The 23,259-nt window shown below is 32.7% G+C and overlaps 1 protein-coding gene across 1 annotated transcript in view; it reads left to right on the top strand.

Moving 5' to 3' along the window:
- LOC127498244 (dnaJ homolog subfamily C member 17-like) overlaps positions 1 to 23,259 on the top strand; it is a 57,445-nt gene that overhangs the window by 3,827 nt on the left and 30,359 nt on the right. The window contains exons 2-10 of the mRNA XM_051867378.1: positions 981 to 1,050; positions 5,104 to 5,162; positions 5,410 to 5,497; positions 5,589 to 5,665; positions 9,186 to 9,279; positions 10,200 to 10,237; positions 15,146 to 15,223; positions 18,639 to 18,719; positions 20,477 to 20,593. Of these exons, the coding sequence (XP_051723338.1) occupies positions 981 to 1,050; positions 5,104 to 5,162; positions 5,410 to 5,497; positions 5,589 to 5,665; positions 9,186 to 9,279; positions 10,200 to 10,237; positions 15,146 to 15,223; positions 18,639 to 18,719; positions 20,477 to 20,593 (702 nt within the window). The remainder of the gene's footprint in view (positions 1 to 980; positions 1,051 to 5,103; positions 5,163 to 5,409; positions 5,498 to 5,588; positions 5,666 to 9,185; positions 9,280 to 10,199; positions 10,238 to 15,145; positions 15,224 to 18,638; positions 18,720 to 20,476; positions 20,594 to 23,259) is intronic.

Here is a 23,259-nt window from a genome sequence, read left to right as displayed (position 1 = left end):
CACACAAACTCAAAGGTCTTCATTACAACCTGCCAAAATAAAAGTTCGGTATAACTTGAAATTATAACAGAAATTGCACAGTAAAACGCACTTATTATTATTATTATTATTATTAATTAATTAAATTTTCATTTAATTACATTTTAAACTAAATTGTTAGCTTTATGAACTGATTTGATTACTTTTTTTATTTTTAAATTTGTATTTGACAGACATCGTTTTTTATTAGTTCACTCCATTATTGTTTTGTTTCGTTCATAATAAGTGGAGATTGCAGAAGATAAAGTTGATAAATATGTTCAGAGAGCAGCTCGACACTTCAGTGTTAATTTGGGAGCCAAAATAAGCATATGCTGGCAGAAGCAGACCTTGTGTTTTGTGAATTTGAGCCAAAGCGAGTTTCAGTGTTTGTCAGCTGTCGTGAACTCGGCCAGCGGGACCACTGAGACGTGTGGTTCACATTCCCAAAGGCTCCTGGGAGTTTATAGACAGAGTTCTGAATGTACACACTCAAGCGTGTGCGTTTTACTCCGAAATGCATGTCATGTTTGAGACGCGCTGGCTGAAGTGTGGCTCTTGTTGTGGTTCGGCGTGTTTTTCACATGTGCACGTGTGCAGCGATGCGTGTGCAGTTTGACATGAGTGCGTGCCGTGATTTAGAGAGGCATTCGGATCGGATGTTTGGTGGGATTTCAGGGTTGTGGTGGATGTGACCACAGTCTATTGTTATAAAACATCTCTGGTTTATTCCTTCCAGGAAGCTGTGAGATCCGTGTCTCTTTGTCTTGAGTTATGTAGAACGTTTTGTATAATAACTTTTTGTGCGTGTGTGAACCACCAGAGAATGTGAAATGTGATCAGGAATATATTAAACGCTCAGTTGATCATGGGGTTGGTGGGATCTGGAACATGTGACGTTAACATGAAACTCAAGAGAAACGCAGTGAACGTCTCTGATTCTTCTTTCTTCTCTTTTACAGATCAAGAAAGCGTACAGACAGAGAGCGCTGTCCTGCCATCCAGATAAAAACCCAGACAATCCCAAAGCTGGTGAGTTTTACTGTAGTCACCAATCCATGTGATGAAGGGCCCAAACCTTATATAATAGGAAAAAAATACAGTTATGTTTATAAAAATTTAGTCCTGAATTTATTTTTGTATTTTTTTAATTAATTAATTAATTATTTTTTGTATTTATTTTTAACCTTTTTAAATTCTGTCATTTATTTTTTTATTTTTTTTATTTTTATTTAATTGTTTATTTATTTTTATATTATTTATTGTGCATTTTTCCATATTTAAATAATCCCACATTTATTTATTTAAACATTTCTTTATTTGTTTTTGTGTTTATTCTTATGTTTCTATCTCTTATATGATTTTTCTGTATTTATTTTTTAACTTTATTCTTTTTTTTTTAATTAATTAATGCATTCATTTATTTTTATATGTATTTATTTCCACATGTAATTTTTCCATATTTAAATATTCCCACATATATTTATTTAAACAGTTTTTATTTGCTTTTGCATTTATTCTTACGTTTCTGTTTCTACTCTTTCATTTTCTTGTGATTTTCTTATTTTTTATTATTATTTTTAACTTTGTTATTATTTTTAACTTATTTTTATTCTTTCATATTTTTTAAAAATATTTATTGATTTATTTATCAATTTATTTGTATATTTATTTATTTATATAAATAAATATACAAATTTGCTTTTGCATTTATTCTTACATGTTTGTTTCTATTCTTTCATTTTCTTGTTGTTTTATTTATTATTTTCTAAACTTTATTGTTATTTTTAACTTATTTTTATTCTTTCATAATTTAAAAAATATATATTCTTATACTTATTTATTTGTCAATTTATCTTTATATTTATTTATTCACATGCACTTATTTCATATTTAAGTATTCCCACATTTATTTTTTGTATTTATTCTTACATTTTGTCTCTTATATGATTTATTTTTAACTTTATTTTTATATTTATTTATTTATATGTTCATTTCATTTTTATATTTATTCTCAAATGCATTTTTTTCCATATTTAAATATTCCCAGATTTATTTCAAAAATTTAAAAACAGTTTATTTTTGTATTTATTCTTATATTTCTGTCTCTTATATGATTTATTTTCATATATATGATGCAAAAAATATGTTTTTACTTTAAGTATATATACATAAGCACTGCCTTAATAAAATAAAATAGTATTTAAATAAAATAAAATAGATCTATTTATTTAAATGAATTTAAAAAATAAAAAATACTTACATCACATTCATGAGAATCATAATTAATAAATGAAAATGACAAAAAAATCAAATCTGTTCATGCATTGCAATAATGGAGGGGAGGGGTGCATAATTGTCATGCAAATAATGTTATTATATATAATAATTCCATAAACACATTCATTTCATTATGCAAAATATAATTGATATTGATAATATAAATGACATAAGACGAGCGTTTGACGTGGCTAACATGTGCACAAACGCTCCAGCATGTGGCTTCTCTTACACCCCCCGTGACTCCGTCTGCCCAGAACATGTGAATAATCAATGCTGGGAAAATCATTCAGTGTCAGACCCCAGAACGAGCACCTTGGACGAAGATGGCGTGTTTGGAGGGGCGTTTTTTTCCTTGCGGTCTCTGGAGACTTTCAACAATTCCTGATTGAGTCAAAACTGGGAGACGAGGCATAATGGCTTATGGAGCAGGTTTGCTTTCTCCCAAATCATGGAATCTGCAGCCTCGCACGAGCCGTCCGTCTGCTCCGGGGTGAGGCAAAGGTCACGTAACATTCGAACCCGCTTGCGTGCGGACGCCTTCACGGCGACGCTCATAATCACGCAGGTATCGGGGTAACCCGAGCCGCCGGCTCCACGCGCTTCCCTTTGGGGGTGAAACCGGAGCTCGCAGACGCTTGTTAGTGGAGAACAGAACCAGTCGCGCCATCAGCGAGTCATTAGGGGTCTGCAGGACTGAAGGGGCCTCGCGTGGTTCCCCTGATTGCTCTGGCGGCCCCTCATGTGGCGCGGCAGGGACCCCCACGTTTACACGCAGGAACGCAGGAGGGGATCATTAGCGGGAACAGCTTTCGTGAGAGCGCCGGCACCCGCGTTTAATGCAGGAAACGTGTTGGTTAGCAGGATGTTAGTGCTGCCCTGCGCTAGAGTCAGACTGCAGCTATAAACCTGCTTAAAGAGCGCGATTCAGTTTGTTATATGTTATAATGTGTGTGTGTGTGTGTGTGTACATGCATATTATTGTTATTATTATTATTAATTTTTATGTATATTTTAATTATTTTGGTGGAAAGGGATATTAAGTAAAAATGTAATTTTTTTTTTTCAATTTTTATATTTTTGTAATGTTGTGGAAAATAATAAAACAATAAATAAATAGTAAATTAAACTGTTTTTTTAATGTCTAGGTATATGTTAATTTATTATTATTATTAGTAGTAGTATTAATAATTTATTTTGAGTTTTTTAATTAAATATACATAAAAATGTGTGTGTATATATATATATATAATATATATATAAAAATAATAATAAAACAATACATAAATAGTAAACTAAACTGTTTTATCAAGTGTTAAGTAATTTGTTATTAATGATATTTTTTATTGTACGGCCTATATTTTAATTACTTATTTTGGTGGAAAGGGATAATGTGGGGTAAAAAGATTTTTTTTTAATTATATGAGGTTTTTTAATGCTTTGTAAAAGAATAAAACAAATAAATCTTATGTCAAACTGTTTTATTAATAATCTTTGTATGTTAAAAATAATAAAACAACAAATAAAAAGTAAATTACATTTTTTAATTGTCTATGTATATGTTAATTCATTATTATTAATAGTTTTTAATGTATATTTTAATTATTTTGGTGGAAAAGGGGTTTAATTATATAATTTTTTAATGCTTTGTAAGATTAAAACAATAAATTAATAGTACATAAAACTGTTTTATTAATTATCTTTGTGTGTTGAAAATAATAAAACAATAAATAAAAATTTAATTAATTTTTTAATAGTCTATGTATATGTTAATTTATTAATTAATAATTTTAATGTATATTTTAATTATTTATTTTGGTGGAAAGGGATAATGTGGGGTAAATTGATTTTTTTTTTAATTATATGAGGTTTTTAATGCTTTGTAAAAGAATAAAACAATAAATAAATAGTACGTCAAGCTGTTTTATAATAATTATCTATGTATGTTAAGAATAATAAAACACCAAATAAAAAGTAAATTACATTTTTTTTAATTGTCTATGTATATGTTAATTTATTATTATTAATTTTTTAATGTATATTTTAATTATTTATTGTGGTGGAAAAGGATAATGTGTGGTAAGAATGTACAATTTTTCCAATTGTATTAGGCTTTTTCTTTATTAATGAAACTAAAAATAACTAAAGATATACCGTGTTAATACTTTATCACTATTTTTATGTATATTTTTGTATGCAGAAAAGGATAATGTGGGGTAAAATGTACAATTTTGCAATTATACTTTTCTTTTTAATGCTTTGGCAAAGAGTAATACAATAAATAAATAATTTTAAACGGTTTAATGTATTGTGTGCAGATATATACTAACATTCAGACTGAAATCATGAACACATCACGGCCTCATTAACATATGACCGCCCTCATTTACATATCATTCAGTATTAAGCAGCATCTTGACCCGCACTGAGGTGAACTATGACTGTGTAGAAGTTAATCAACCATAACAGAGGCCATTTACATAAAAATCTTAATGGTACAGGAGCGAAAACAGTCTGTTCAGTTGTAATTGTGAGAGAGAGGGTGAAAATTATACTAAATGATCAGTTTTTGGTGTAAGAATCTCATGGTAGATGTTTATATCAGGACCTAGACATCAAAGAAACAACTGCTGCAATGAACTGAACATGAATTTTACACACATTTAATTGTGTGAATGCATCAAACTCTTCAAAATAGCATGAAAAACAGGTTTTAACAGGTTCTTCAAGGATGTTCAGTGATCTGGGAGTTATTGATTCTGTTTAAGAGCTTTTTTCTTGATTGTGTGTGTGTGTGTTGTACAGCGGAGCTCTTCCACCAGCTGTCTCAGGCTCTGGAGGTGTTGACCGACGCCGCTGCCAAGGTGAGAATCACGTCCAGTCACTATGAAATGTTTCTACATTCATCATAAAACACAACTACACATTTACAGTCATGTTAGATCAGCGCTTCTCAGTCTTCTTGACACCACATTGAGGTTCATGTTGGCCAATAGGCTTCCTCTGCTGTAATCGAAAGGTCAAAACTCCATAAATGTCCATCAGTTAAAACAAGTAACCCAAATTGAAATAAGTTTTAGAATTCCATTGATTTGTTTTTCATTCCTTCAGGCTGCTTACGACAAGGTCCGTGCTGCTAAAAAACAAGCCGAGGAGAGAAACCGGAAGCTAGATGACAAGAGGAAGAAGATTAAACTTGGTCAGCTGCTCTTCCTCACTCATTCTGCTCCATTATTATGTCTTGTCAGTGTAATACACACTGAATGATGTTTGTTTTGTGTGTTGTGTAGATTTGGAGGCGCGTGAACGGCAGGCAGAGACTGTAAAAACAGAAGAGATTAAAATCACACGCACGTTAGAAGAGGAGGTGAGAGTGTGAATGAATGCTTGATGTGTGTGTCAGTTTTAGTAGTGAGACTCCTGGATTGTGCTTGGAAGTCCCTTGTTGTTGTTTTGGATGCATTTTGTTCTGTTGGATGACTAGTAACCGAAGAAAAAACTAATATCTACTTTTATATTCGTGCATTTGCAGATGCTTTTATCCAAAACGACTTATATTGAATTGATTTCTATCTAATATCTATCCAAATACCTAAAATCACGTTCGAACTATAACGCTTAACTTTTTTCTCAGTATTCTGAGTTTAAATCACAATTCTGACTTTTTTCTCAGAATTCTGAGTTTAAATCACACAATTATGACTTTGTTCTTAGAATTCTGACTTTTTTTCTTGCACTTCTGGCTTTTTCTCAAAATTATGACTTTTTTCTTGCAATTGTGAGTCTCTATCTCAGAATTCTGAGTTTAAATCACAATTCTGACTTTTTTTTCTTGGTATTCTGAGTTTAAATCTCACAATTCTGACTTTTTTTTCTTGGTATTCTGAGTTTAAATCACAATTCTGACTTTTTTCTCAGAATTCTGAGTTTAAATCACACAATTATGACTTTGTTCTTAGAATTCTGACTTTTTTTCTTGCACTTCTGGCTTTTTCTCAAAATTATGACTTTTTTCTTGCAATTGTGAGTCTCTATCTCAGAATTCTGAGTTTAAATCACAATTCTGACTTTTTTTCTTGGTATTCTGAGTTTAAATCTCACAATTCTGACTTTTTTTCTTGGTATTCTGTGTTTAAATCTCACAATTCTGACTTTTTCTCTGGAATTTGAGTTAAAATCTCACAATTCTGACTTTTTTCTTGGAATTCTGACTTTTTTCTCAGAATTCTGAGTTTAAATCACACAATTATGACTTTGTTCTCAGAATTCTGACTTCTTTTTTGGAATTCTGACTTTTTTTCTTGCACTTCTGGCTTTTTCTCAAAATTATGACTGTTTTCTTGCAATTGTGAGTCTCTATCTCAGAATTCTGAGTTTAAATCACAATTCTGACTTTTTTTCTTGGTATTCTGAGTTTAAATCTCACAATTCTGACTTTTTCTCTGGAATTTGAGTTAAAATCTCACAATTCTGACTTTTTTCTTGGAATTCTGACTTTTTTCTCAGAATTCTGAGTTTAAATCACACAATTATGACTTTGTTCTCAGAATTCTGACTTCTTTTTTGGAATTCTGACTTTTTTTCTTGCACTTCTGGCTTTTTCTCAAAATTATGACTGTTTTCTTGCAATTGTGAGTCTATATCTCAGAATTCTGAGTTTAAATCACAATTCTGACTTTTTTTCTTGGTATTCTGAGTTTAAATCTCACAATTCTGACTTTTTTTCTTGGTATTCTGAGTTTAAATCTCACAATTCTGACTTTTTTCTTGGAATTCTGACTTTTTTCTCAGAATTCTGAGTTTAAATCACACAATTATGACTTTGTTCTCAGAATTCTGACTTCTTTTTTGGAATTCTGACTTTTTTTCTTGCACTTCTGGCTTTTTCTCAAAATTATGACTTTTTTCTTGCAATTGTGAGTCTCTATCTCAGAATTCTGAGTTTAAATCTCACAATTCAGACTTTTTTTCTTGGTATTCTGAGTTTAAATCTCACAATTCTGACTTTTTTTCTTGGTATTCTGAGTTTAAATCTCACAATTCTGACTTTTTTCTTGGAATTCTGACTTTTTCTTGGTATTCTGAGTTTAAATCTCACAATTCTGACTTTTTTTCTTGGTATTCTGTGTTTAAATCTCACAATTCTGACTTTTTCTCTGGAATTTGAGTTAAAATCTCACAATTCTGACTTTTTTCTTGGAATTCTGACTTTTTTCTTGGTATTCTGACTTTTTTCTTGGTATTCTGAGTTTAAATCTCACAATTCTGACTTTTTTTCTTGGTATTCTGAGTTTAAATCTCACAATTCTGACTTTTTTCTTGGAATTCTGACTTTTTTCTCAGAATTCTGAGTTTAAATCACACAATTATGACTTTGTTCTCAGAATTCTGACTTCTTTTTTGGAATTCTGACTTTTTTTCTTGCACTTCTGGCTTTTTCTCAAAATTATGACTTTTTTCTTGCAATTGTGAGTCTCTATCTCAGAATTCTGAGTTTAAATCTCACAATTCAGACTTTTTTTCTTGGTATTCTGAGTTTAAATCTCACAATTCTGACTTTTTTCTTGGAATTCTGACTTTTTCTTGGTATTCTGAGTTTAAATCTCACAATTCTGACTTTTTTTCTTGGTATTCTGTGTTTAAATCTCACAATTCTGACTTTTTCTCTGGAATTTGAGTTAAAATCTCACAATTCTGACTTTTTTCTTGGAATTCTGACTTTTTTCTTGGTATTCTGACTTTTTTCTTGGTATTCTGAGTTTAAATCTCACAATTCTGACTTTTTTTCTTGGTATTCTGAGTTTAAATCTCACAATTCTGACTTTTTTCTTGGAATTCTGACTTTTTTCTCAGAATTCTGAGTTTAAATCACACAATTATGACTTTGTTCTCAGAATTCTGACTTCTTTTTTGGAATTCTGATTTTTTTTCTTGCACTTCTGGCTTTTTCTCAAAATTATGACTTTTTTCTTGCAATTGTGAGTCTCTATCTCAGAATTCTGAGTTTAAATCACAATTCTGACTTTTTTTTCTTGGTATTCTGAGTTTAAATCTCACAATTCTGACTTTTTTTTCTTGGTATTCTGAGTTTAAATCACAATTCTGACTTTTTTTTCTTGGTATTCTGAGTTTAAATTTCACAATTCTGACTTTTTCTCTCGGTATTCTAAGTTTAAATCTCACAATTCTGACTTTTTTTCTTGGTATTCTGAGTTTAAATCTCACAATACTGACTTTTTCTCTCGATATTCTGAGTTTAAATCTCACAATTCTGACTTTTTTTTCTTGGTATTCTGAGTTTAAATCTCACAATTCTGACTTTTTCTCTCGATATTCTGAGTTTAAATCTCACAATTCTGACTTTTTCTCTCGATATTCTGAGTTTAAATCTCACAATTCTGACTTTTTCTCTCGATATTCTGAGTTTAAATCTCACAATTCTGACTTTTTCTCTCGATATTCTGAGTTTAAATCTCACAATTATGACTTTTTTCTCAGAATTCTGAGTTTAAATCACACAATTATGACTTTGTTCTCAGAATTCTGACTTCTTTTTTGGAATTCTGACTTTTTTTCTTGCACTTCTGGCTTTTTCTCAAAATTATGACTGTTTTCTTGCAATTATGAGTCTATATCTCAGAAAAAAGTCATAAATAAGCTTTCTGTCCTGAAGCTGCACGCAAACATCAGTGCTGCAGTAGTGTTTGGTTTGATTAGTGAACAGCCAATAGGTGTCAGTGTTTGACATGTAGAGTCTGAGCGACGGGTTACTGCAGGTCAGTCTGTATGAACCGCTCTAGGAGATTGTAACGGCACAGAGTATTGTTTTGTTTATGCATATAATAATTCTGGGAATGTGTGTGTGGTTGCGTGTTCTTCTGTTGTAGATCGCCCGTCTGAGGGAGGAGGGTTCACGAGAACTACAGGAGCAGCAGAGACTCATACGAGAGCAGATCCAGAGAGAGACAGACACACACACAGGTGCTTAAACACACACTCACACACGTTAATGCATCTGGCAGATGCTTTTATCCTAAGAGACTTGCATTGCATTAAAAGCATTTTTTTTTTTTTTCTTTACCTGTTTATCTTCTTTTTTTGTTATGCAGAAGAGTCAGTCATACAGGTTTGGAACAACATTAGAGATCATGTGTATATAGTAACTGATGACTGAATGAACTATCACTTTAACGTCTAAATTACAAATCTGGAAACTCAAACTCTTTTTTATTTATTGTTTCCTCAATAGTCCAAGAATCATGTTTATGTGCATTTAAACCTTTAATTTCCCCAGTAGTTTGTTTTATTGTAATTGTTTTATTGTTGATTTCTGATCGGTCTGTTCTGGAAAACACACACTGCTCACAGCATCAGAAACAGCTGCTGCGTTTGCTTGACAACTCAGAGCTAAAAACCAGCGCAGGGAGTATAAATAGATAACATTGTCCTTATTACTGTATATACAGATTTTACGACACCTGATGCATGAACGTCTCACATAAATAGGTGCTGATGAATAGAAAAGACGCTGTCCGTCAGAAAACGCATAAATGAGGGACAATAAAAGTGGTGATGAAACACAGGCGCAGCGTGTGAGGAAGACATAGAATACTGGAAGGAGTGGTTGTGTGTTGGAGGGGTCTTGGCATGATGTCTGCGCTGAAACGGTGCTCACCTCTCCCAGAACGCAGCGTTTGCACGCTAGCGGGGCTCTCAGAGGGTCGCTCTGAAAGAAGATGTGCTGGAAACGTCCCTGCTGTGCTTTAAAGCGGGACAGAAGCTTGTGAATGTGTCTGTTGGATAGATGATTGACTGAGAGCATGAGATTGATACCTGAGCTGATGTCTAACTCGTGTTTCCTTTCTGTTCTCTCGCTGCATCCTCATTTGTCTCTTCAACAGGACGTCAGGGTGGCAGCGATGTGACTCCTAAACTGAAGGTACTGTATGTGTATAGAAGTGATAGACTCTCATTTTATGTGTAAGAAACCACATAGAAAAATAAACGAATGAATGAATTAAAAAAGCAGGATTTGATAGTTCTGACTTTGTGCCTTACAATCAACATCAACACCAGAGCAACTGTATATAGCAATGCAATAAGAAGAATTGGTCACAATGGCTGCGTGGATTTTTTTTTTTGTCCCACCAGTTTACATTCACTTTTTTTTAGACACGGCTGGTGTCCGATATCTCGTTTACATTAATCCCCACCCAAAATGATTCTGTTGGTGATTGCTTTACTATGCAACCCATTTTGAATGGCTGTACTAAAATTATTTATATAATTCACGTCGGGGGCCAACATGGATAAAGGTCCTTACACACTGAGCCTGAAATTCTCGTCAGCCAAATTTTCGCACGTTACAAAATAAAAAAACAACCTCACGTTGTGTCAATCATGCCTCCGAAACTTTCGTCCGTCATAAAAAAATTTGGATCAGGTTCAATTTTCTACATTTTTAGCATATGTAGCAAGCATCTTGAGAGGTGTTTTCAATTCAGAGCCACCGTACAAGCGAATGCCAAAATCCAAAAATCGTCCAACTGCTTTCCGATGCCACAGTTTGGTGTGTGTGTGTGTGTGTGTGTGTGTGTGTGTGTGTGTGTGTGTGTGTGTGTGTCCATACCTTAGACATACTGCCAGTCTCATTTCAGGATCAATTGGTTCACGGAAATTAGTGGTCTTCCTTTTAATATGTGCTCCAGTATCACTAGCAAAGCATCAAACTGAGCCACTGACATCCTGAAGTAAACTTTGAATCGCTCAGGATAACCCCGCAGCTGTTGAATAAGGAAGTGGAACTCTCCTTTCTCTCTACGCAATCTCAGGATTGGATGGACCTAATATATCCTCTTTCTTTTTCTCTTTTTAAGAAGAGAGAGGACAATAAAATCATCCTCACTACTCGAAGACTCCATTTTGTATTGTTTTGCGAATTTTTTCGCAACAGATTAATTAATACGCATCGGACTCGGTGTGCAAGGTTTCTGTGCGTGACGAATTTTTAGGATGACGCATACGAAAATTCTGGACTCAGTGTGCAAAGACCTTAAGTTAAAAGCTGTTATGGATGGAAGCTTGTGAGTTTAATTACAAAAACAGCGAAGTTATCAGCTTGTTACTGAGCATGTACAAGGTGAAAAGCAATGGTCCTAGTACTGAGCCTTGTGGTACTCCATACTGAACCCTGTCAGATGTGAGTAAAAAATCTTTTTTTTTTTTTGTTGTAAAAACAGCCAATGTTTCATGCACTAGTACAGGGATTCCCAATTTTTTTTTTTATTTTATGTTTGTGGTCGGGAAGGTTTTTGAAAAAAGTCTTTTTGATGCACATGGGGAGTGAAGGCTGGCTCTTGTGGTCCGATCCAACAGATGAGCTACTGTAGCTCAAATTGCTCAATAAGTTAATGCTGGCTCTGTATTAAAATACATTCATTTTAATAAATTCAAAATAATTAATGCTTGTGAGTTTAATTACAAAAACAGTGAAGTTATCACCTCATTACTGAGCATGTACAAGGTGAAAAGCAACGGTCCTAGTACTGAGCCTTGTGGTACTCCATACTGAACCATGTCAGATATGAGTAAGTCCGATTTTTTTGTGCCAGTGTAAAGACATCCAATGTTTCATGCACTAGTACAAGGATTCCCAAATGTTTTTATAAGTCCAACCCCTTCGACATAATTTATATATAGCCCCTCCTGAGATTTTAGGTTAATATTTCAATATATTTAATATTTCTCAACCGTTCTCTGATGTTGGTTAATGGTCACACTGGTAAAAATTACATCTTTTTTGTTATTAATTTTTTATTAATATTATTATTTTACATTTATTCTTACTTAGTTTTATTTTAATTTTTTTTTTTTAAATTATTTAAATTTTTATGATTTAACTCGTTCGCTTTTCATCAACTACCAATTCACTTACAAACCACTAGGGGTTTGTACTAGTACGTCGTGTACATACTAGAAAATCAGTGATTTGATGAACTTTAGGATACAGATGAAGTGGATTCTCCTAAAAGAATTAATCTGACGATGATTTAAACGTACTTCACATGTATATCCAGCTTTCTAACGTACATAATTCGAACTCAGTGACCCATAATTCTCATTAATGCACATTCACCCTGCTATCCTGTCTGTTCCTGTCCTTCAGTGTCATCGTATCGTCTGGAGAATATATAACTATGTAAAATAAGCAGGACTATATTTCCTTTGGAAACCTTTCAGTTTTCTTTATTAAAGGACGAAGGGGGACGTTAGCTAATGTGTTTATGTATTTAATCTCATTATTGTGTTCGGCGCTGATCCAAACATCCCATCCTCCGGTGAATTACCTTCATGTTTGTGTGCTCTATCAGCAAAAATAAACACTATCGTTGAATTAGAATAAACCCCGGGTGATGTACGGCTGCATTACGTGAGATTTGGCACGAACCCTGTTCTAAATAGTTTTCCCAGCAGCCTCTGATAGATCACCAGAGAACGGCACGTCCCGCTGCGTTTCAGACATATTCGTGCTCGTATATTTTTCTTTAAAACTGATTCGTCTTGACTTCCTGAGAGGAGCCGTCTGATTAAACGACTACAGGCCCTTTAAAACAAATTAGTCTTGCTCTTTCAATGGACCGCTCCATTAATTAAAGCAGATTCCTCCGACGGTGCTCGTGTTCGGTTTCTCTATTAGAGAGCTGATGTGTTACAGTTGATTATCGTGGCCGGTCTGATGTCATTGGAACATTGTGAGCACATGGTTTTAGTGCAGCATATGAAAAATAAAATCAATACTGAATATGAGGCGTAAGGAGAAACTTTATGGGTGAATCTTACCCAAAATAAAATATACTTTTAATTTATGTTTGTGGTTTTTGAAAGAAGTCTTTTCTGCTCACCAAGGCTGTGTGTATTTGATCAAAAAATACAGTAAAAACAGTAATATTGTGAAATATTCAATGTGAATATATTTGAAAGTGTTGTTTATTCTTTTGATTGCAAAGCTTGAGAATACTGAAAAAAAAAACTGCATCACAGTTTCCACAAAAATCTAAAGCAGCACGACTGTTTTCAACATTGATAATAATCATAAATGTTTCTTGAGCATCAAATCATCATATCAGAATGATTTCTGAAGGATCATGTGACACTGAAGACTGGAGTAATGATGCTGAAAATTCAGCTTTGATCACAGGAATAAATTACACTTTACTATATATTCACATAGAAAACAGAAAACAGATTAGAATATTACTTTTTTTTTTTTTTTTGTTTGTTTTTTTTTTGTGTATTTTTGATTATATAAGTGCAGCCTTGGTAAGCAGAAGAGATTTTCTTGCAAACAAACATTAAAAAATCTTACCGAACCCAAACTTTAAAATGGTTATATTATGGAAGCTTGTTTCCACCACTAACTAAAATTAAAAAGGTAATTGCGACTTTTTATATCGCAATTCTGACTTTTTATATCGCAATTCTGACTTTATATCTCGCAATTCTGACTTTCTGACTTTATATCTCACAATTCTGACTTTCTGACTTTATATCTCACAATTCTGACTTCATATCTCAAAATTTTGACATTATATCACGCAATTCTGACATTATATCACGCAGTTCTGACTTTGTTTTTCAAAATTCTGACTTTGTTTCTTGAAATTCTGACTTTATATCTCACAATTCTGACTTTCTGACTTTATATCACGCAATTCTGACTTTATATCACGCAATTCTGACTTTCTGACTTTATATCTCACAATTCTGACTTCATATCTCAAAATTTTGACATTATATCACGCAATTCTGACTTTGTTTCTCAATTCTGACTGTTTCTCGAAATTCTGACTTTATAACACGCAATTCTGACTTTATATCTCACAATTCTGACTTTATATCACGCAATTCTGACTTTGTTTCTCGAAATTCTGACTGTTTCTCGAAATTCTGACTTTATATCTCGCAATTCTGACTTTATATCATGCAATTCTGACTTTCTGACTTTATATCTCACAATTCTGACTTCATATCTCAAAATTTTGACATTATATCACGCAATTCTGACTTTGTTTCTCAATTCTGACTGTTTCTCGAAATTCTGACTTTATAACACGCAATTCTGACTTTATATCACGCAATTCTGACTTTATATCACGCAATTCTGACTTTATATCACGCAATTCTGACTTTGTTTCTCGAAATTCTGACTGTTTCTCGAAATTCTGACTTTATATCTCGCAATTCTGACTTTATATCATGCAATTCTGACTTTCTGACTTTATATCACGCAATTCTGACTTCATATCTCACAATTCTGACTTCATATCTCAAAATTTTGACATTATATCACGCAATTCTGACTTTATATCTCACAATTCTGACTTTATATCACGCAATTCTGACTTTATATCATGCAATTCTGACTTTCTGACTTTATATCACGCAATTCTGACTTCATATCTCACAATTCTGACTTCATATCTCACAATTTTGACATTATATCACGCAATTCTGACTTTGTTTCTCAAAATTCTGACTTTGTTTCTCGAAATTCTGACTTTATAACACGCAATTCTGACTTTATATCTCGCAATTCTGACTTTATATCACGCAATTCTGACTTTCTGACTTTATATCACGCAATTCTGACTTTATATCTATTTGTGATATCTAAATATATATATTTTTTTGCTACATTAAATTACAGTAATGAGTTTTTTTCACGTTACAGTAATGAGAACTGAAGGGGGAAATGTGCTGATTTCCAAAGAACGTCACAATATACTAGCGAATGTTACTTTTATGTCATTTTTAATTGTTGCTTTGATGCTGTTTTTTTCGTCCTCAGTTGAAGTGGAAGTGTAAAAAAGACGATGCCAGTAACGCCGGCTATTCTCACGACTGTCTTCAAAACCTCTTTCAAAAGGTGAGGATTCTGTTTATCTAGTGTTAACTGTGTAATTGTTTTTCAGCTAATGAACAGCGAGAGCTGTAGTTTAGTGTTTTATAGTTTTAATCAGGTTATTGAAATCCGTCTATCCAGCGTATACCGGGGTCCTGTGGGTCGTTTTAAAGGTGTGTGAGAAAGTGACCTTGTGTGTGAATGAGCTGTTTTCTGCTCTTAATGAGCAGGTTCTGCTGTCCAGCGCCGCAGGTTTCAGGTCTGCATGACATCAGCCATTAAAAAGCTTTTATTTCCCCCTGTGTGTGAGCAATATTAAGTTTTATAGCTGCTCAAAACGCCGAAGGCGATGCAGCGCACATGCCACCGTTACGACCCGGCTTCACGGACACGTTTAGTGCCGTCAGGGGACTCTAGGAAATGTGCTCTTCACATGCAAACGCTGCCACTCCCGTCTTCAATCTTCTGGCACCGTTGCCAGAGTGTTAATGACGTCAGGATTCGTGTTTGATTCAATTGTCCCTCTACACGCACCTCTTTATGGGTCGGCATCAGCATAAACAGCTCGCAAACCTGCGAAAAGAGTGGACGTGAAGGTTATGGGTGGTGTAACTCCAGCGAGATGTGTGTTTTGGACTCTGCGAACAGATCGAGCCCTTGGAAATCTTTGGAAATGTTCGGATGTGTGAAATAGGCTTCCAGTGGGACGCTCTGCTTTGTCACTGTTGGCGAGATTTCACGGTTCTGAATGTCAAATACATTCTTACTGCTTTTCCCAGGCAGCGATAAAGATGATTTTCAGGGACGCCAGATTCTCAGAAACATCTTCCCGTACTGATGCTCCTGGCTTTAATAGAAGAATAAAAGAATCTTATGAAAGTGATTTAGAAGAAAGAAATAAGAACTTATGTTTTATATAAAATATTTTTTAGCATTTTTTTTGCAGGAGATAAATGCAATAAATCCTTTAAAGTTTTACATAAAACTTAATTATTACTTCTTTTTTTTTTTTTTTTTTTTGTTATATATTTGTGGTTAAATTTTGTGATCATATTTAACCACACAATCAAAAGAAATAAAGATCTTTTATGTAAAATAATGTCTATTTAGGACCCTTTTTAGGATTTACTACATGAGATAAACTGTCTGAAAATTGGACAATGTAAACAATAAATCCTAAAAAAAGCTCCTAAAATAGACTTAAAACTTAATTTCTTCATGTTATTTTTTTATTGTTTTGTAGTTAAATATTTGTGGTTAAAGTTTGTGATAGTTTTTAGCAACAAAATCAAAAGAGTAAAAGTAAAAAATTATGTTTTATATAAAATAACATCTATTTAAGACCTAAATAGAGCTAAACTGTCATGAAAATGGCAATGTAATAAATCCTAAAAAATAGACTTTATTTTATAAAAAAACAATTTCTTATTTGTTTCTTTTAATTTTGTGGTTAAATTGTGGTTATATATTTTGTGATCATATCTGAACACAAAATCAAAAAGAAAGAAATAAGTAATTATGATAGTTTTTGTCTATTTAGGATCTTTTTTATGATTTATTACATGCAATAAAAATTGGACAGTGCAATAAATCCTAAAAAAAGCTCCTAAAATAGACTTTATTTTACATTAAAACTTAATAATTTCTTCTTATTTGTTATTATTTCGTGGTTAAATATTTGTTGTTAAATTTTTTGTGATAATTTTAACAACAAAATTAAAAGGAAAAAAGTAAAAATTAAGTTTTATATAAAATATAGAGCTAAACTGTCATGAAAATGGCAATGTAATAAATCCTAAAAATAAACCTTATTTTATTTACAAAAAAACAATTACATTTTTTTGATTTTGTGGTTAAATTGTGGATATATATATTTTGTGATCATATTTGAACACAAAATTAAAAAGAAAGGAATAAGAAATTATGTTTTCTGTTAAATAAAATGTTTTTAGGGTTTTAAATTCAATAAATCCTTTAAAAAAGCGCCAAAATAGACTTTATTTTACATAAACATTTATTTCTTCTCAGTTTTTTTAAAACATTATTTTGTGGTTAAATATTTTTGGTTAAATTTTGTAATCATATCACACAATCAAAAGAAAGAAAGATCTTTTATGAAAAATAACTTCTATTTAGGACCTTTTTTTTAGGATTTATTACATGAGATAAACTGTCATCAATAAATCCTAAAAAAGCTCCTTAAATAGTCTTGGCATAAAACGTAATTTCTTCGTATTTTTTTATAAATTTGTGATAAATATTTGTGGTTAATTTTTTTTAACAACAAAAAGAAAAGAAAAAAGTAAAAATTATGTTTTAAATAACATATATTTAGGACATAAATAGAGCTAAATGGTCATGAAAATGGCAATGTAATAAATCCTAAAAATAGTTTTTTTAAAAAAAAAATTTATTCTTCTTATTTCTTTTGATTTTGTGGTTAAATTGTGGCTATAAATTTTGTGATCATATTTGAAAACAATAAAAAGAAAGAAATGAGAACTTATGATTTTCTGCATGTAAAATAACTTCTATTTTAAGACCCTTTTATTGCATGAGCTTAACTGTCATGAAAATGTAATAAATCCTAAAAATGAAAAGCTCCTAAAACATACTTTATTTTACAGAAAACTCTTCTTTCTTTTTTTGTTTGTTTGTTTGTTTTGTGGTTAAATATTTGTGGTATATTTAACCACAAAATCAAAAGACTGAAATAAAAAAAATTTGTTTTCTGTAAAATGAAGTCTATTTTTTAGTATTTATTGCATTTTCATGACAGTTAAGCTCATTTCCTCCCAATTCTCATTGATATAAAAAATGACATATTATTTAAATTAAGTATACATACTATTATTTGTTATTTGTTGCCTTTACAGTATTATTTTATTTAAATCAACATTAATTAAAGTAAAGCATGGGGAGGAAAACGTGTGTAATTGTCATGACAATACAAAAATGTCTTAATGATCCCAAAATAGGCTTAATTTTCATTACTCAAATATAATTCTGCGCTCTTTTCTTTTGATTCTGAGGTGAAATGGACGTTTTTATTGGATTCACGTCATGTTTTAGAGGAATCAAGCGCTTATGTGTTTAGTCTTTCCGAGGGTCAAAGGTCAAATATTGCTCCAGATTCACTCCCAGAATTCCTGATTTGAAACCTTTTTGGCAGGAGACTGTAAGCGTGGAGCTGAATGAGCCGGAGGAGAATATGGAGCCTGAAGGTTTCTCATGCTCTGAACAGAAATAGAGAGCGCTCTGGTGATTTATGACGGACGTTTATAAGCGTCGACGACTTGGGGAGAAATTGTTTGCACTAAAAATAGTCAAATCCTTCTCACGGTTTTTATTTTCTTCTCCCCTGATTTCTGCCCACACACAGTTGAAAGCAGAGTTTGTAGCGGTTTTGCAGTGTGCTGTAATGATGTTTGCATTGCAGTATGGAGACGTCCTGAACATTCTGATATCCAGTAAGAAGAGAGGCAGCGCCGTGGTGGAGTTCGCATCAGTGAAAGCAGCTGTGAGTGTGATTCATCTGTGTAAGATCTCCAAACACACAACCGTTTGAAAACAAAACAGCAGTTCGGTTTTTATTATACCTAATTTTCAAATGTCTCAGCCACATATTGGGAGAATCACACATAAACATGTTGGGGAGTCATATAACAGCCCCAAATCAAAGGAAAATAATCTTTTATTTGGCTTTTTTTTTTTTTTTGCATTGGGACGTTATTTTCTGGACAATTAAACACATTTTCACCAAATTCTCATTATTGTCAAATCTGTTTTGAACCTTTTACTTTTTAAGTCTAATTTTTCTTACTGGTGATGATTTTCATTCTTCGTCTTTATGCAAAATATAATTTCTTTGTGACCTGGACATTCTTCACAGTTTTCATAAGATTCATCCAATTAAATACATGTTATAATAATAATTAACCCATTTTTTATAATAATTTGAACCTCTGATTTTTTTTTTTTTTTTTGGATGTTGCTGATTTATTTACAATTTCATTTGATATGTGATTTATTTAATTTTTTTTATAAAATATACATGCATAAAAATCAACAACAAAATAATAAAATAAAATAAAATAAAGACCAAATTGAACAACAAGTATGTTGAAAGTGAAAATAAAAATAGAAATAATCAATTCATACAGGAACGTAAAGCAGATTTTTATATATTTTGAATATACATTTTATTTTGTATTTAATATTATAATTCTCTAAATTTAGAATTGAAATAAAAAAAAATCTTTAAAAAAAAAATTCAAAAATTCTAAAAAAAAAAATTTATGATTTATTTGCATTTATTAAGATACATACAGGGTTTAAAAACAAAAAACAATAAAATAAATAAATAGAATTTAAAAATAGGATATAACAGAGGTAATGATGAATATAAAAATACGAATAATCAATTAATACATTAAAAAAGCAATATATGGAATATATATTTTGTATATATTGTTATAATTCTCTAAATATTTTTAGTATTCATGACTTATTTGCAATTTATTATATTAAATACAGGGAAGAAAACAACAACAAAAAAATAAATAAATAAATAAAAAAATAGGACACAACAGAGAAAATGATGAAAATAAAAATAGAAAATATAAATAAATTAATACATGAAAATAAAGTAGATTGTTATTGAATATATATATATATATATATATATATATATATATATATATATATATATATATATATATTATATATACATACAGTGTGGAAAAACAAAAACAACAACAAATAAAAAATACGACAAAATGGAGGTAATGATTAAAATAAAAATAGAAAGTAGAAATAATTAATACGTGAAAGTAAAGCAGATTTTTACATATTTTGAATATATATTTTGTATATATTATACATTTTATTTATAATATAAATTAATTCATTATAAAATTAGTGTGAATTCGTGACAGTCTGATGCTTTTCGAGCACAGGAATCTGTATGTAATAGAAAGCAGAGCGTTAGTTATTGTCCCGTCCCGTGAGACTGTCTGAGATTCGGCCCTGTCGCTCAGGGCACTGTTGTGGCTTCTGCTTCGCCGTGCGGTCTGTGCTTCCCGATTCCCGCTGTGAGAACATGGCCGTGTTCGTAAAGAACAGTCTTTGTGTCTCCTGGAGGCTCGTTCCAGTTCAGCACACAAACACTCAGTCGTTTATTATAGAAAATGATTTATTATGCAGCGTTTTGTACTACAACAACATTCGTTCTGCAGTTTTTAATGACATGTCAATCTTTTATGTGCCTTCATTCAGGACCTGGCGATTAAAAACGAGATCGGCCTGACTGGAAACCCACTGAAAATCACATGGCTGGAGGGACAACCTGCCCCGACGTCACACATCGACAACACAGAGAGTTACTCTTCACAGGTACGCTGGAAACAAATTAACGCAAATTTAACCGTAAGGCCCTGTGTCCACCAAAGCAGAAATCAAAATTACACAGTTATGATAGTTTTATAAAGTACGTTTGAGACTATAGACTATATAGATCTGACTGTGAGACTGTAGTTTGAATGAAACCCTCTTTCAGCATTTTATCTTGAACATTGTATAAGCATTCGTTTCACGTGTCGTTGAACGGAAGAGAGTAAACGTCACATTCAACACATTTTCCCCAAATTCTTATTATTGGATCTTTTACTTTTTAATCTAATTCCATAGAATTTCATCAAAATGTGAACAATTTCTTTTGATTTTGGGCTGAAATGTGACTTGGACATTCTTGACTGGTTGCATAAGATTCACCCCAGTATATTATTACAATTTTAAACCCACTCTACATATAGTTTTAATAAAATCACAATTCATTTTTTATGATGCATTCAGGGCTGGAAACAGCAACACAATAAAAAAAAATCCTCTCTCACATGTGCAGGAAAATCAGCATCTTAACCAGCATATGAACTTTAATTGGAAAGAAACGAGCGTGTAAACGTGGGCATTGTGCTTCTGTGCGTGAGCGTTTGTCTTTGTGTAAAGTTTAACAGAAGTATAACGTTACCGCAGCGTTCCAGATGATTCCTATGGATTTGGCATTCAATCTAAATAACATATTTCATGTATCCGTCAGAGGGAAGTATGTAAACATGCAGGTTTTGCTTTGGTACTGCTGTGCAAATACAGTACATGCTCGTGAGGCTCCTGAACAATGACTTGAGTGGGTTTGTTTGAGTTGGAGCGGCTCTCTGGACCCCCAGCGCGAGTCTCATTAAGCCCTGACCCTCAGACGGAGAGGCGTGTGTAATGTGTGACTGGCACGAGATCCTGCGCAACCAAACCAAAACAAGCTCTCACCTCCGCTGCCTCTCTTCCAGCCTGTTCTGCACATTCAACATCTTTATTTTTTTTTATTGCTGAGGATATATGAGGAGAGTTGGGAGTCAGTAATGATTTGCATTGTGTTTGGGTTCATTAATGCTTTATGAGTATCTGCGGCTTCGTACTGAAGTATACACTCTAAAAAATGCTGGGTTAAAAACAACCCAAGTTGGGTTGAAAATTGACAAACCCAGCGATTGGGTTGTTTTAACCCAGCAATTGGGTTAAATGTTTGCCCAACCTGCTGGGCAGTTTTATTTAACCCAACTATTGTTTAAAAATGACTATATGTCTGGCTTAAAATGAACCCAAAATAGGTTGGAAATTAAAAATCAGACACATAATTACTAGAGGAAACAATAATAATCAAACAAGCAGCTTAATAAATGTTCATTGTTTAATTATTATTCATTAAACTTAATTTCCAACCTATTTTGGGTTCATATTAAGCCAGCCATATAGTAATTTTTAAACAATAGTTGGGTTAAATAAAACTACCCAGCAGGTTTGGCAAACATTTAACCCAATTGCTGGGTTAAAACAACCCATTTTCTGGGTTAAAACAACCCATTCTCTGGGTTAAAACATCCCAACCCAACCCAACTGCTGGGTTAAAACATCCCAACAGCTGGGTTAAAGCAACCCATTCTCTGGGTTAAAACAACCCAACCCAACCCAACCGCTGGGTTAAAACAACCCATTCTCTGGGTTAAAACATCCCAACAGCTGGGTTAAAACAACCTATTCTCTGGGCTAAAACAACCCAACCCAACCCAACCGCTGGGTTAAAACAACCCATTCTCTGGGTTAAAACATCCCAACCGCTGGGTTAAAACAACCCATTCTCTGGGTTAAAACATCTCAACGGCCGGGTTAAAACAACCCATTCGCTGGGTTAATACATCCCAACTGCTGGGTTAACACAGCCCAACCGAACCCCTGGGTTAAAACATCCCAACAGCCGGGTTTAAACAGCCCATTCACTGAGTTAAAACAACCCATTTGCTGGGTTAATACAACCCATTTGCTGGGTTAAAACAACCCAATCACTGGGTTAATACAACCCATTCTCTGGGTTAAAACAACCCAACCGAACCACTGGGTTAAAACATCCCAGCGGCCGGGTTTAAACAACCCATTCGCTGGGTTAAAACAACCCAATTGCTGGGATAAAACAACCCATTCTGTGGGTTAAAACAGCCCATTCACTGGGTTTGTGCATTTTCAACCCAACTTGTACAAATAAACATGATTTGAATTGAATGGATAATAATAATATAAAAATAAAAGCTAATTTAAAATATTAATAAATATGATATGATAGTATATAATACTAAAATTACACTGTAAGAGAGAAAGACAAGGTTGAGTTTAGCATGTTGCTAGGTGGTTGCTAAGGTAATCTTGGGTTGCTAGGTGGTTGTTAAGGTAACTTCAGGTTGCTAGGTGGTTGCTAGGGTAATCTCGGGTTGCTAGGTGGTGGTTTATATTGTGTAGAATTAATTACTGACTGGTTGTGTAAAAAATTAGGGCTGTCAACATTAATGCATGTGATTTGATTCTAAATCCTTTCATAAATTAAAGAAGCACACAAAACTGCATCATTAACGTTTTTTTTTATTATTATTATTTATTTATTTTTGGCCTTTTTACTTTTATTATGATAGGACAGTAAGCCGACAGGAAGTGAAGTGGGAGGGAGAGAAAGGGGGATG

The sequence above is a fragment of the Ctenopharyngodon idella genome, chromosome 17 (assembly GCF_019924925.1).
Source record: "Ctenopharyngodon idella isolate HZGC_01 chromosome 17, HZGC01, whole genome shotgun sequence".
Lineage (NCBI taxonomy): Eukaryota > Metazoa > Chordata > Actinopteri > Cypriniformes > Xenocyprididae > Ctenopharyngodon > Ctenopharyngodon idella.
Note: the sequence above shows the minus strand (reverse complement) of the source record. Positions and strands in the feature narration are given on the sequence as shown.